At 36.8% G+C, this 12,209-nt stretch overlaps 1 protein-coding gene across 1 annotated transcript; it reads left to right on the top strand.

Annotated features, from left to right (window-relative positions):
* Nucleotides 1-1,793, top strand: LOC109215337. The gene is made up of 3 exons (XM_019379379.1): nt 1-650; nt 929-1,070; nt 1,395-1,793. Exons 1-3 carry the CDS (start codon nt 1-3, stop codon nt 1,791-1,793), a joined length of 1,191 nt encoding a protein of 396 aa, XP_019234924.1.
* Nucleotides 1,794-12,209: the final 10,416 nt, after the last annotated feature.

Here is a 12,209-nt window from a genome sequence, read left to right as displayed (position 1 = left end):
ATGGCAAACACGCTCGATCACAACCATGCACTGTATCTACACCCCTCAGACACAACAGGAGCTCCGATTGTGTCAATTCAATTGACCGGATCAGACAATTACTCGATTTGGAGCCGTGCGATGAGAATCCAACTGTTAGGTAAGAACAAGTTAGGGTTAATCGACGGCACCTTGAAACGAGAAGATGTCGCAGAGAATCTAGGTCATCAATGGGACAAATGTAATGCAATAGTTTTGGGGTGGATTATGAGTTCTGTGTCGAAGAAGTTAGTAACGGGAATAGTATATGCCAAAGATGCATGTCGAGTCTGGGAAGATCTAAAGGAGCGTTTTGATAAAATCAATGCATCTAGGATTTATCAATTGCACAAAGAGATTGCAACTTTATGTCAAGGAACTAATAGTGTGTCGACATATTTTACTAAGCTCAAAGAGCTTTGGGATGAATATGAGAGTATGATTCCAGCTTGTCGTGATAGAGAATTTGTTGAACATCTTCACAGACAGAAGCTAATGCAGTTTTTAATGGGGCTTAATGAGAACTATGAACAGGCGCGAAGTCAAATTCTTATGACAAACCCTACACCTAATGTTAGCAAAGCATATGCGATGATCATTGAGAGAGAGATCCAAAGAGCTGTCTCTAATGTGTCTATGATGAGCGAGAATTCAGAGGCCACAACCTTCATGACTACAAAAGGAGGAAGTTTTCAAGGAAACTATTAGGGACAAAGCCAGAGGCCTAGGAAGAATTGGAATTTGCAATGTGATTTTTGCAAAATGTAAGGGCACACAAAAGAGACATGTTACAAAATAGTAGGATATCCTACTGATTTTAAGTACAAGAAAAAAGGATCAGGAGCCAATGTTGCAAGTGCTAATATTATTTACAATGTAAGTGCTGAGAATTGTAATCCTAATGTTGCAGGACAAGTGGAGGAAGAGTTGAAGCAACAGACAAGGGATACATGACTGATCTTCCTAAGCCACCACAATTTACAGCTGATCAGTACAACCAGATTATGATGATGCTAAACAAAGATGTTCCACAAAACACAATGGCTAACATGGTAGGTATGATACAATCCTTTATGGCCAACACAGATAGAAAGGAACGGATAATAGACACTGGAGCAACTAATCATATGATATCAGATTTAAGTATGCTACAGAATATAAAAAAGCTTGATTCCTGGAGTTGTAGGAAGGTGCACATGCCTAATGGCCAAGTGAATCTAGTATCACACATAGGTGATTGCATAATTTCTAAGGGACAAATAGTGAAGAATGTATTGTTTGTACTTGATTTTCAGTACAACCTTATGTCAGTCTCTAAGGTAACTAGAGACCTACATTGTTCAGTCACATTCTTTCCTCATTTTTGCCTGTTCCAGGACCTCTTAAGTGGGAGAATCAAGGGGATTGGTAAAGAGAAAGATGGATTATATCTTTTCTTACCTGCTGATGAACGAGAAGAAATGAGTGAAGGGCTAAGTGCACAGGAGAAGGAACTTGATGTCTCTTTGTGGCACAGAAGGCTAACACATGCTTCTGGAGGAGCTATGAGAGCGATCCTTGGGTTACCTATTGAAAATTGTAGAGATGTAATAGATAAATGTGATGTTTGTCCTTTAGCTAAACACACAAGGCTACCTTTTCATTCTAGTGACAGTAAGAGCACTGAAATTTTTCAACTACTGCATTTAGATGTTTGGGGACCTTATAGCACTTCTACTGTTGATGGCAACAAGTATTTTCTAACAATAGTGGATGACTATTCTCGTGTGACTTGAATTTTTTTGCTGAAGTTCAAGAGTGATGTGTTCATTGTATTAAAAGGCTTCTTTAAAATGGTACACACTCAATTCAGCATTATGGTTAAAACAGTAAGATCAGACAATGGGACCGATTAGTTGATACATAACTTCACTAGTTTGTTAAGAGAACTAGTATAGTTATCAAAGAACATGTGTCTATACTCCTCAGCAAAAGTGAGTAGCTGAGAGGAAGACACATTCTTGAAGTGGCAAGGGCCAATAGATTTCAGGGACACATTCCCTTGAGATTTTGGGGACATTGTGTTTTGGAAGCTGTGTATATTATCAATAGGCTACCTTCAGTTGTTCTACAGGGAAGATCACCTTATGAATTATTTCATGGGAAGAAGCCAAGTATGCTACACTTGAGAACTTTAGGGTGCTTATGCTTTGCTAGTGTTCTGCCTAGACAAGATAAATTCAGTCCCAGGGTAGTTAAAGCAGTGATGATGGGGTATTCTAATGTCACCAAAGGATACCTTTTATACAATTTGGAGAAAAAGGAGTTCTTTATCAATAGGGATGTTGTTTTCAAAGAAGGAGTGTTCCCTTTCAAGGGTATTGAGGGGCCTGTCTTACCAACTTCCTGTCAGGAAGGTGGTTTCTCTAACAATCCTTTTTTGTTTGCAGATATTAATTCTAACATCCATACCCCTGTAGTAGAGACATTGCAGCCTCAAGCTTCTGTAGATACTGCTGTGCAAGAAACCAATACACCATCTCATCTCCTGCCCATTGATACAAGTCCACCTAATGGTTCTTCTATGAACAATCAGTACCACACAGTGACTTCTCACATAGTAGTTTACCTGGTCCTTCCACTCTGGAAGAGTGACTAAACAACCATTGTGGTTGACAGACTATGTAGTGCCTCTGCCATCTAAGAAACCTCACTCTATGGCCAACTATCTCACCTATGATTATATATCCTCCTCTCACAAAGCATATTTAGGGGCTTTTTCAGCAATATCTGAGCCTACATCTTTTTATGAGGCATGCAAAGATGCTCGATGGGTAGAGGCAATGCAGACAGAATTAGCAGCACTACAATTCAACAATACCTGGGAGTTGGTCTCTTTGCCACCAGGGAAGACTCCCATTGGGTGTCGATGGGTATACAAGGTCAAACTTAAAGCAGATGGAGCAATTGAAAGGTTTAAAGCTCGACTAGTTGCCAAAGGATATAGTCAAAAGGAGGGACTTGAGTATAATGAAACATTTTCCCCTGTAGTTAAGATTGCTACTGTCAGAACTGTGCTATCACTAGCTGCTATGCATAACTGGCATATTCAACAGATGGATGTATACAATGCCTTCTTGCAGGGAGACTTAACTGATGAAGTCTATATGGAGTTGCCACAGGGATTTTCAAGTCAAGGGGAGATAGTTGGCAAACCTCAGCTAGTTTGCAGACTTGTTAAATCCCTGTATAGATTGAAACAAGCCAGCAGACAATGGAATTTGAAATTAACAGAAGCTCTATTAAAGTCAGGTTTTAAACAAAGCAGCCTTGATCATTCTTTGTTCATTAAACAACATAAGGATGATATAGTAGTTATTCTTGTCTATGTTGATGATATGTTGATTGCTGGAAATAATCAGCAGTTGATACAGACAACAAAAGATGCCTTACACAAGGCATTCAAGATTAAAGACCTAGGAGAACTAAAGTTTTTCTTAGGAATGGAATTCAGCAGGTCAAGTAAAGGTATCCTGGTTAATCAAAGAAAATATGCTTTGGAGATTATATCAGAATTAGGGCTTGGAGATGCTAAACCAGCTTGGACACCTCTTGAAGTCAATGTGAAACTCACTGTGTCAGAGTATGACAAGTTGACAGGCAACAAAGATGATGATCTACTTGAAGACAAGGGGCAGTATCAACGACTGATAGGAAAATTACTATATTTGACATTAACAAGACCACATATAGCATATACAGTCCAAACACTCAGCCAATTCCTTCAACAACCAAAATGATCTCATTGGAATGCAGCCACGAGGGATGCTAGATACATAAAGACGGAACCAGGTCTATGAGTATTATTCAATAGTGAGAAGTTACATAAGATCTCTGTGTTTTGTGATGCAGATTGGGCATGTCCTAACACAAGGAGATCAGTTTCAGGTTTTTTGATCAAGTATGGTGAATCACTAGTTTCTTGGAAGTCAAAGAAACAAAACACAGTGTCAAAAAGTTCAGCAGAAGCTGAGTACAGGAGCATGGCCAGTGCTATATCTGAAGCTGTTTGGTTGATTGGATTGCTAAAGGAATTGGGAGCAGATGTGGTACTACCAGCTGAATTGTATTGTGATAACAAGGCAGCCTTGCAAATAGCTGCCAATCCGGTATATCATGAAAGGACTAAACATATAAATTGATTGTCATTTCATCCGAGAGAAAATACAAATGGGGCTGATCAAGACACAACATGTGGCTTCAAAGGATCAGTTGGCAGATATATTGACAAAAGGACTCACGAGGATACAACATGGATCATTAACGGGCAAGCTGGAAGTACTCAATGTTTCTGTACCCACCAGCTTGAGGGGGAGTGTGGAAATAGGAGTTACTTAATTAGTAGTGGGGCTTTCTTGTAAATATCAATAGTTAGGTGGGGTATTTGTAAAGTGAGCTACATATATGTAATAGTTAGTTTGTACAGTAACAACTAACTCATTCTCTCCTTCCATCTCTGATATATCGAAGCTCTTTCTTCTTCTTCTTCATTTTTCCCTTTTACTTCCATTTTAGGTTTAAGGTTGAGATTATATCCAACCATAATTCAATATATTTCACCTTCTGCTGAATCTCTTCTATGAATCTAAAAACTTTTTCTATGATTCCTTCTATTTCTAATATTAGAAGTAGTTATTTTTTCATATTTTTAGAAACGTGTGTAGATGCACCAGCTATGATATAAACCAGCGGATAAGTATTCATTTTCATGCAATATCGTGTGAAAAAAAACAAAAAAAACATGCTCATACGAAATGAGTTTAACTATTTTCCATCGGTAAAATAAAGAAAATTTTCGCTATCAAATCATCTTTACATGTTACAGATATATATAGTCTTTTATCTTTCAAGATCATAAGTTCACTTTTTTGCGAATACAGTCAAACCTCTCTACAACAACCTCGTTTGTTTCGAATATTTTTGAATGTTATAGCGAAGTGATGTTATAGAAAATATATATTATAACATAATATAAACATTGGTTGCGAAAAAGTTTAGCTTTTATAGTAAATGTTATTATATAGGGATGCTGTTATAGAGAGGTCTGACTGTATTATATATAAATATTTTTTGAATGATCTCCTCTATATATATATATAAATTAAACTCTTATCTTATCCATCGTCAGTAGACGTTATAATTATCTTCCTCGAAGGGGACAACCGGACAAGTTTGATGACTTTGGCAGTAATAAAAAAATATTTAAATAGCAGAATATCGTTCTCTCTCCAATTTATTATGAGTATCCCCAAAACTTTTGAAGAATTATAAAATTCACCACAAACAAAACAGTGGATTTCACATCGATTTGACTGTGGGGATATCTTCACACGTCATCTGATACCTGTGCTACGAAACTGATTTGTTATTATTTAATTACTTAAGTTTTCCTACTACTACTATATAATTATATGTCTTCATTGTAAAGTTGTCATCAATATTGTACTATATTAGTAATTGTCTTATTATATTTTAAAATAATGTCACTGGAGGGATAACATAAGAAAATAATGTCACTGGAGAGAAAACATAAGATTAATCATTCAACTCTGATTCTTGATAGTCAAATTATAATTGGAAACTCTAGTGAGATAGCCGTATGGTTATTATATATAAAAGTTAAAATATTGCGTATGATAAGATATAACATAAAAACAATTTGGGAGCTCGAGACGCAACTGAAAAAACTTACTTTATCTCTTTTACTTATGTGTTTCCTTTATTTTTTTAGTTTATTTTAAAAAGAATTATTCATTAATATTTAATATTTTTTTATTTTCAACATTCCATTTCACCCCCTTTTTTGTAATGATATGGCATACTTAAACTACAATAATTAAAGAGCATTTATGGTACTTTATAAACGACTTTAATTTAAAACCATAAGATTAAAAGGTCTTATTTAATAGGTTATGAAATTGCACATACTTAATGAAAAATAAAGTAAAAAGGATATTCATAAACTAACAAAAAATCAATTGTTAACCGGGCCAGAAGTGATTTTTCTCTCGTACAGAGACGGATCTAGGATTTCTTGAACATGGATGCACCACTAAAAAAACGCATTAAGTGAGAATAGATCCTTGTTCATCATGAAGGTAAATAACTCAATATTCATCAAGTGCACCATTCAATCTTTTGTAGCATCGGTGCCAACAGATTATATTAAATTATTTTTAGAAAATACATACATAAAATACCTAGTTTGACAGTGAGACCATGGTTTCATGTGCCCCCATAATTAGGGCTATAAATCCGCCCCTGCTCTCATACCTTCTCATTCGAACCAGGACATGGTCGCTTTTTGTAAATTCAATTTATTTCAAAATATTTGTTCGCCTTTTGAGCCGAGAGTCTCCTGGAAACAGTCTCTTTACTTCTTCGGGATAGGGGTAAGGTCTGCGTACACTCTACCCTTCCCAAACCCCACTTTATGAGATTTTACTAGGTTGTTGTTGTTGTTGATCAATTTATTTCAAAATAATATTTGACAATCTAGAAATACCGAGTCATTATTATTCCTTTCATTTTTCAAGCCTACCTTTAAATAGAGATCAAGGGTAATCGATACATACTCGTATGATTAAGTGAACAAAATATATCTTTTAAGGAGTGTATAACAGATAAATCTTAAAAAAAAAAAAAAGATCACATGAACGATAATCAGAGACGGCTTCAGCGTTTAAAGTTTATGGATTCGAGTTTGGATTTCTACCAGAACTCGGTTGATTTTTTGGGCTCGAAACGATTATTTATACTTAATCAGTAAAAAATAACATATACATATGCAAATCAAAACAAAAGGTAATGAGTTCCGATGAATCCGCATCTTAATGTTTACATCTGCATCTGGTGATAGTAAAACATGCTATTTCACAATTACGTTTTTTTTTTTAAAACAAGTTTCTATAACCTAAAGTATATAAATTCTAGTTGTTTGCGTGCAAGATCGTGGTTCTAGCATTTGACCTATTCCATGCAAAAATGGTATAGATGTGGGAATGCTACATTTTGACATTACATTTTCTATTAATCTGAAAGTGAAAATAAAATAGTATTAAAGTGATTTTTCTAACTTTTATTTTTTGTAGTGGTGGTAGTGGTGATGGTTGAGTTGAAATTTGAAATGGAAAAAACTACCCTAGGAGAAGCCTTCCTAATATGTTTTCTGGTTAAATGAATAATTTGAAACAAATTGAAATTAATATGTTTAATAAGTAGCCAATGATTTGTCAAACCACCTCGTGCAGTCAAAGAAAATGTATGAGCTGTGAAGCTAAAGCAAACACAAGTAACGCCTCTGGCTCGTTCAAATATCCAATTTTATATTAATAAAAAAAATATTGTATTTAATTTTATAAGCTGATTATATGATCTACATTAAACCTACTATGAACGCTTGATACATGATCATATTAGTCCCTCCATTTTACAGGTTTGTAGACTCATCTATAGCCTAATTCTGTGATGACTCAAAAGGTCATCTTATGTTTTAGAACTCGATTTCGTGTTTCAAGGCCTTCAAAACCTCATTTTATCCCTATTCGATTTGCGTGCACAGTCCGGACATGTATCCATAAAGCTTTTATGTGAAAAGTTGAGAAAAATAATAATTTTTTTCCTTTAAAAGTTGATTTAGTTGACTTCGGTCAACGTTTTGAGTAAACAGATCCGGACTCGTATTTTGACAGTCCTGTTGGGTCCGTATTGAAATATGGGACCCGGGCGTATGCCCAGAATCGGATTCGAAGGTCCCTAGCCCGAGTAATAATTTTTTGTTAAAATTTGTAAGTCTGAAAATCTAATGGTTTAAATCAGGCATCGCAATTGCGAACCCTGCAGGTTCCGCATTTGCGAGGCTCTCATCGCAAATACAAAGAGTAGCTGGGCCAAGCAGACCTCGTAATTGCGAGGAATTCTTCGCATTTGCGAAGTGAGGTTGGGAAGGCAGTGATCGCAAATGCGATCTTTTCGTCGCATTTGCGGAGAGCTAAGCTCGCAATTGCGAACATACCTTCGCAATTGCGAACATACCTTCGCAATTGCGAAAGCAGCAGAGGTGTGAAGGACCTCGCATTTGCGATGGCACCATCGCATTTGCGAAGCTCAGGTCGCAAATGCGACATCTGCAGCTGTGTAAAAGGGACTTAGACGGGATTTTTGATTCATTTCCCAAATTTTCAAAACCTAAACCACAAGAGGCGATTTTCCAAAGACCATTTGTTCCCCAAATCACAGGTTAAGGTTGGCAAACGGGCCGGTCCCGGGCCTAAACGGGCCTCGTGGGCTGGTCCTATGTGGGTCCGGGCTTCGTGGGCCGGTCTTAAACGGTCCCGGGCTTCGTGGACTATTGGTAGGAACCAGACCGGGACCACGAACTAATGGTCCCAGGCTAAGTGGGCCGGTCCCGGGCCTTAGTGGGCCTATTTTCTTTAAATTTTTTATCTAAGGCATTTTTGTAAATTATATTATATAGTTGTGACTTAAAATTTTTAATTCAAATTTAAGACACAAAAAATTGTAAAGAGATATTCAAAGGAATGCGTATAATTTTTATTATCACGACATTAACAAAACATGGCCCATTCTTTCTTAGTCTCCCCCCCTCCCCCCCAAAGGAATGAGCACAACAAGGTGTTAATACCACTATTGAGAAGAAAAAGAAACTAATCAAGATGTGCCAAAATACAAGTTACATATTAATTTTACATGGTATATTTTACAAATTTCATAAATCCACCAGGGTTCGGAGGAATTTTCGTTGGTGGTAGCGGAAAAGAAGCTTGTTCATCACCGCTTGCAGGCGAAGCTGCATCCTCCGCAAGTTCAGCTAGCATTTCTTCGTAAGCTTCGTCTACCTCTGGTTGTGATTCAGCAAGTCCAAGACTTCTTCGTTCCGAACGGATCCAATCTCTAAAAAGTACTGATTTTTCCAAGCTCTCCCTCATAGACGCTCTATAATCATCGAGTTGAAGTCTTGCTTGACTAAAAGCGCTCTTCGATGCCACTGTTGAAGCTTGAATGGTTAAAATTTCTCGGGCCATCCTTGAAAGAATCGGAAAGTATTTTTCTTTGTCCTTCCACCATTCCAAAAGATTAAATGAGCCGTCGAGATTCACTTCCTCAATTCAGTGACAGATAAACTTCAAGCTCATTTAGTTGTGAACAATCACTAGTGCTACAACCTTGAGAACCCCTGAACCCGTCCCAAGAAGTAAGTGCTCTTACTCCCGCAGTTCTTTTAGATGATTGAGAACTAGAAGAAGAAGGAGTTGGAACATTTGGTCTAGCATTATCTATTGCAATTTGATAAGCACTATAAATAGTTAGAGCATTTATTTTAATTGAGGCTTGTGCATCCGAAAGTGTAGAGAACTCCTCATCTTCAAGTGCTAAACCATTATAAATAGATTGATACCAATATTGAGGACCTCCTAATTTCATAGTAGGATTTAACAAGGCAGCAACACCATAAATAGGGGGAATAGGGAAAAAATATTTTTTAAATTTCTTTCTCATAGAATCAATAGCTTGTTCATAAATTTCCCAACTCTCTGAAAAATAAGCAAATAAATTTGCAAGTTCTGCAAGATAAACTAAACAGTTAGAAATAGTAGGATAATACTGCCCAGAAAATTTATTTGTAGCAACATGAAATCTTTCTAAAAATCTACAAGCATTTTAACATTAGCCCAATCCGCATTTGTAAGGTGCTCATCATCATCACTTACATGAGCATTAAACATTGAGTTTATGGGGTTTCCATATTCATATGCAACAATTGAACTTTCATACATGTAATTCCATCTAGTTGGACAAGGTTTAGGAACCTTTCTTTCTCTTAGGCCAAATTCATCGCATCTTTTAAAATATTCTCTAAGTCTACTTCTACGGTTTGAATAAAAAAGCCAGTGAAGAGCCATTTTAACCTTTTCAATTTCAACATTTAAAATTCTCATACCATCTGAAAAATGTCACTAAATGCAGGATTTAGTGTAGTGGTAAGCAAGGCTACAACATTAGTGTTACTAGTAGCATTATCAATTAATTATTCTATAAGAAATAATACGCTTTTGCATTATCCAGTCCTCATCAATCCAATGACTGGTAATAGTAAGATAATCACAGTCATTACAACTTCTACCAATATCAGTAGTAATAGCAACACGACAATTAATATGAGTAAATAAATAGCCAAATATTGTTCATATTCATGTTTATATTTATAGATGTCGCTCTTGGTTGTGCGAGGCCATCCTTTATAAGTAGGATTAAAAACGTTTCTAATATAATGCACAAAGTGAGGGTTAGACGGAAAACTGTAGGGTAAGCACATAACTGTAACCATTTTTGCCAATTCTTCCCCATCTTTTCTTGGGTCATAATATAAAATACCAGGTAGTAACAGGAGGGGTCAGACGGGGCATCATTTGGATTAGTTGTGTGACGACCCAAATTGTTTAAGGAAATTGGAAAGCTACGGCACCCGGCCTTCCTGTGAGTGGTTGAAAACGGACGTCGTTTGACGTGATTCGGAAAATTTGATGTTTTGTTTGAAAGAGTTATTTTTTGGATAGGCCATGGGTTGCATTTTGAACTTAAAAGTTTGCTGGTGTGAACAGACCTGCAGGCTTCGCAATTTAGACCTCGCAAAGCGATCACTGTGTCGCAAATGCGAAGGTCCCAAAAATTAAATGCGCAAGCTTACACTTAAACGATTTTGTTTTCATATTTTCTCAAACCCAAACACACTTAGGCGATTTTTCAAGAACAAGTCTTCTTTCAAATCAATTGTAAGTTGGGGTTGATTCATTTAGCACTTATTGATGTAATTAAGTAACTTGTGACTAGATTCGAGAGGATTGGTGGTGGATTCAAGGGGTAAAGCTATAATTGAGACTTGAGTTGTGTTCAAGGCATCGAGGTAAGTGTTTGGTCTAACCCTAGTTTGAGGGATTAGGAGTTGAGTCTTATTTGCTATTTGCTTCTTGTTGAGTACGATGTATTCTTAAATGACACTTCGGGATATTGAGTAAAGATTTAGTTTATTCTCGTGGACTTTATTTATGCTTGAGTACTGGTATTAATCGAGCTGAGTAAGAGTTGAGCTAGGATTTGGTTATAGCTCCTTATCGGGAAATTTTTATTATATTGCTTTTGTTTCCTTGCCGGAAATTTTATTGTGACTTGAGTTGACTTGAAATGGGAGAGGGTGGTACGCCTACCACAAGAGATTTATGAAATGGGAAGCGGGTGGTACGCCTACCACGAGATTTAATGAAATGGGAGCGGGTGGTACGCCTACCACGAGATTTAATGAAATGGTAGCGGGTGGTGCACCTACCACGAGATTTAATTATTGAGAAATGAGATCGGGTTGCACGCTTGTAACGAGATATGTACTACAGTGAAATCTGCTTTTATTTCCCTTATCCGTGTTAGAGTTAAATTATTGATGTTCTTTATTATTATTTTCTTGAAAATCTTTATTATCTGTTATCCCCGAAGCATGTTCCCCTCCCATTTAAAATGTTTGTTCTTGTTATTTTCCCGTTGTAGATATATATATATATATATATATATATATATATAACTATACAGGTTTATGTGGTAGTCCTGTCTAGCCTCGTCACTACTTCGCCGGGGATAGGCTAGGCACTTACCAGCACATGGGGTCGGTTGTGCTGATACTACACTCTGTGCTCTTTTGCACAGATCCAGGTTCTGGACAGCAGCAGTAGCTCGGGAGCCAGCCTTCAGTCCACTGAGACTCCGAGGTAGCCTTGCACGCGTCCGCAGGTCCGGCGTCTCCTCTATCTTTTATTTCATTCTGTTATCTCATGTATTCGATACAAACAATATTATATTTCTTTCAAATGGTTGTATTTAGCACTCTTAGTAGTCCGTGGATGATGTGACACCAGTTCTTGGGTAGAGGCACATGTTGAATTCCGCATTATTGTTCAGCTTATTTAATTTAAGTTTTCCGCTTTAATTTCATATTCCGCTTGTTAAATTTTGTAGATTATTAACTGTTGGATTATAACTGTTAACGAATTTAAAAATGGGTAAAGGTAATCTGTTCAGAAATTGGCTTGCCTAGCTCACATTAGTAGGCGCCATCACGACTCCCGAGGGTGGAAAATCCAGGT

Source organism: Nicotiana attenuata, unplaced genomic scaffold, assembly GCF_001879085.1.
Source record: "Nicotiana attenuata strain UT unplaced genomic scaffold, NIATTr2, whole genome shotgun sequence".
Classification (NCBI taxonomy): domain Eukaryota; kingdom Viridiplantae; phylum Streptophyta; class Magnoliopsida; order Solanales; family Solanaceae; genus Nicotiana; species Nicotiana attenuata.
This window is presented reverse-complemented; position numbering and strand designations above follow the sequence as displayed.

Bases quoted from the DNA above. Each gene is read 5' to 3' on its own strand.
- LOC109215337 (XM_019379379.1), top strand. From the start codon at position 1: ATGGCAAACACGCTCGATCACAACCATGCACTGTATCTACACCCCTCA. The intron at 651-928 runs GTCTATGATGAG...CTAATGTTGCAG, and splicing joins CAAAGAGCTGTCTCTAATGT to GACAAGTGGAGGAAGAGTTG. The intron at 1,071-1,394 runs GTAGGTATGATA...TGCCTGTTCCAG, and splicing joins AAAACACAATGGCTAACATG to GACCTCTTAAGTGGGAGAAT.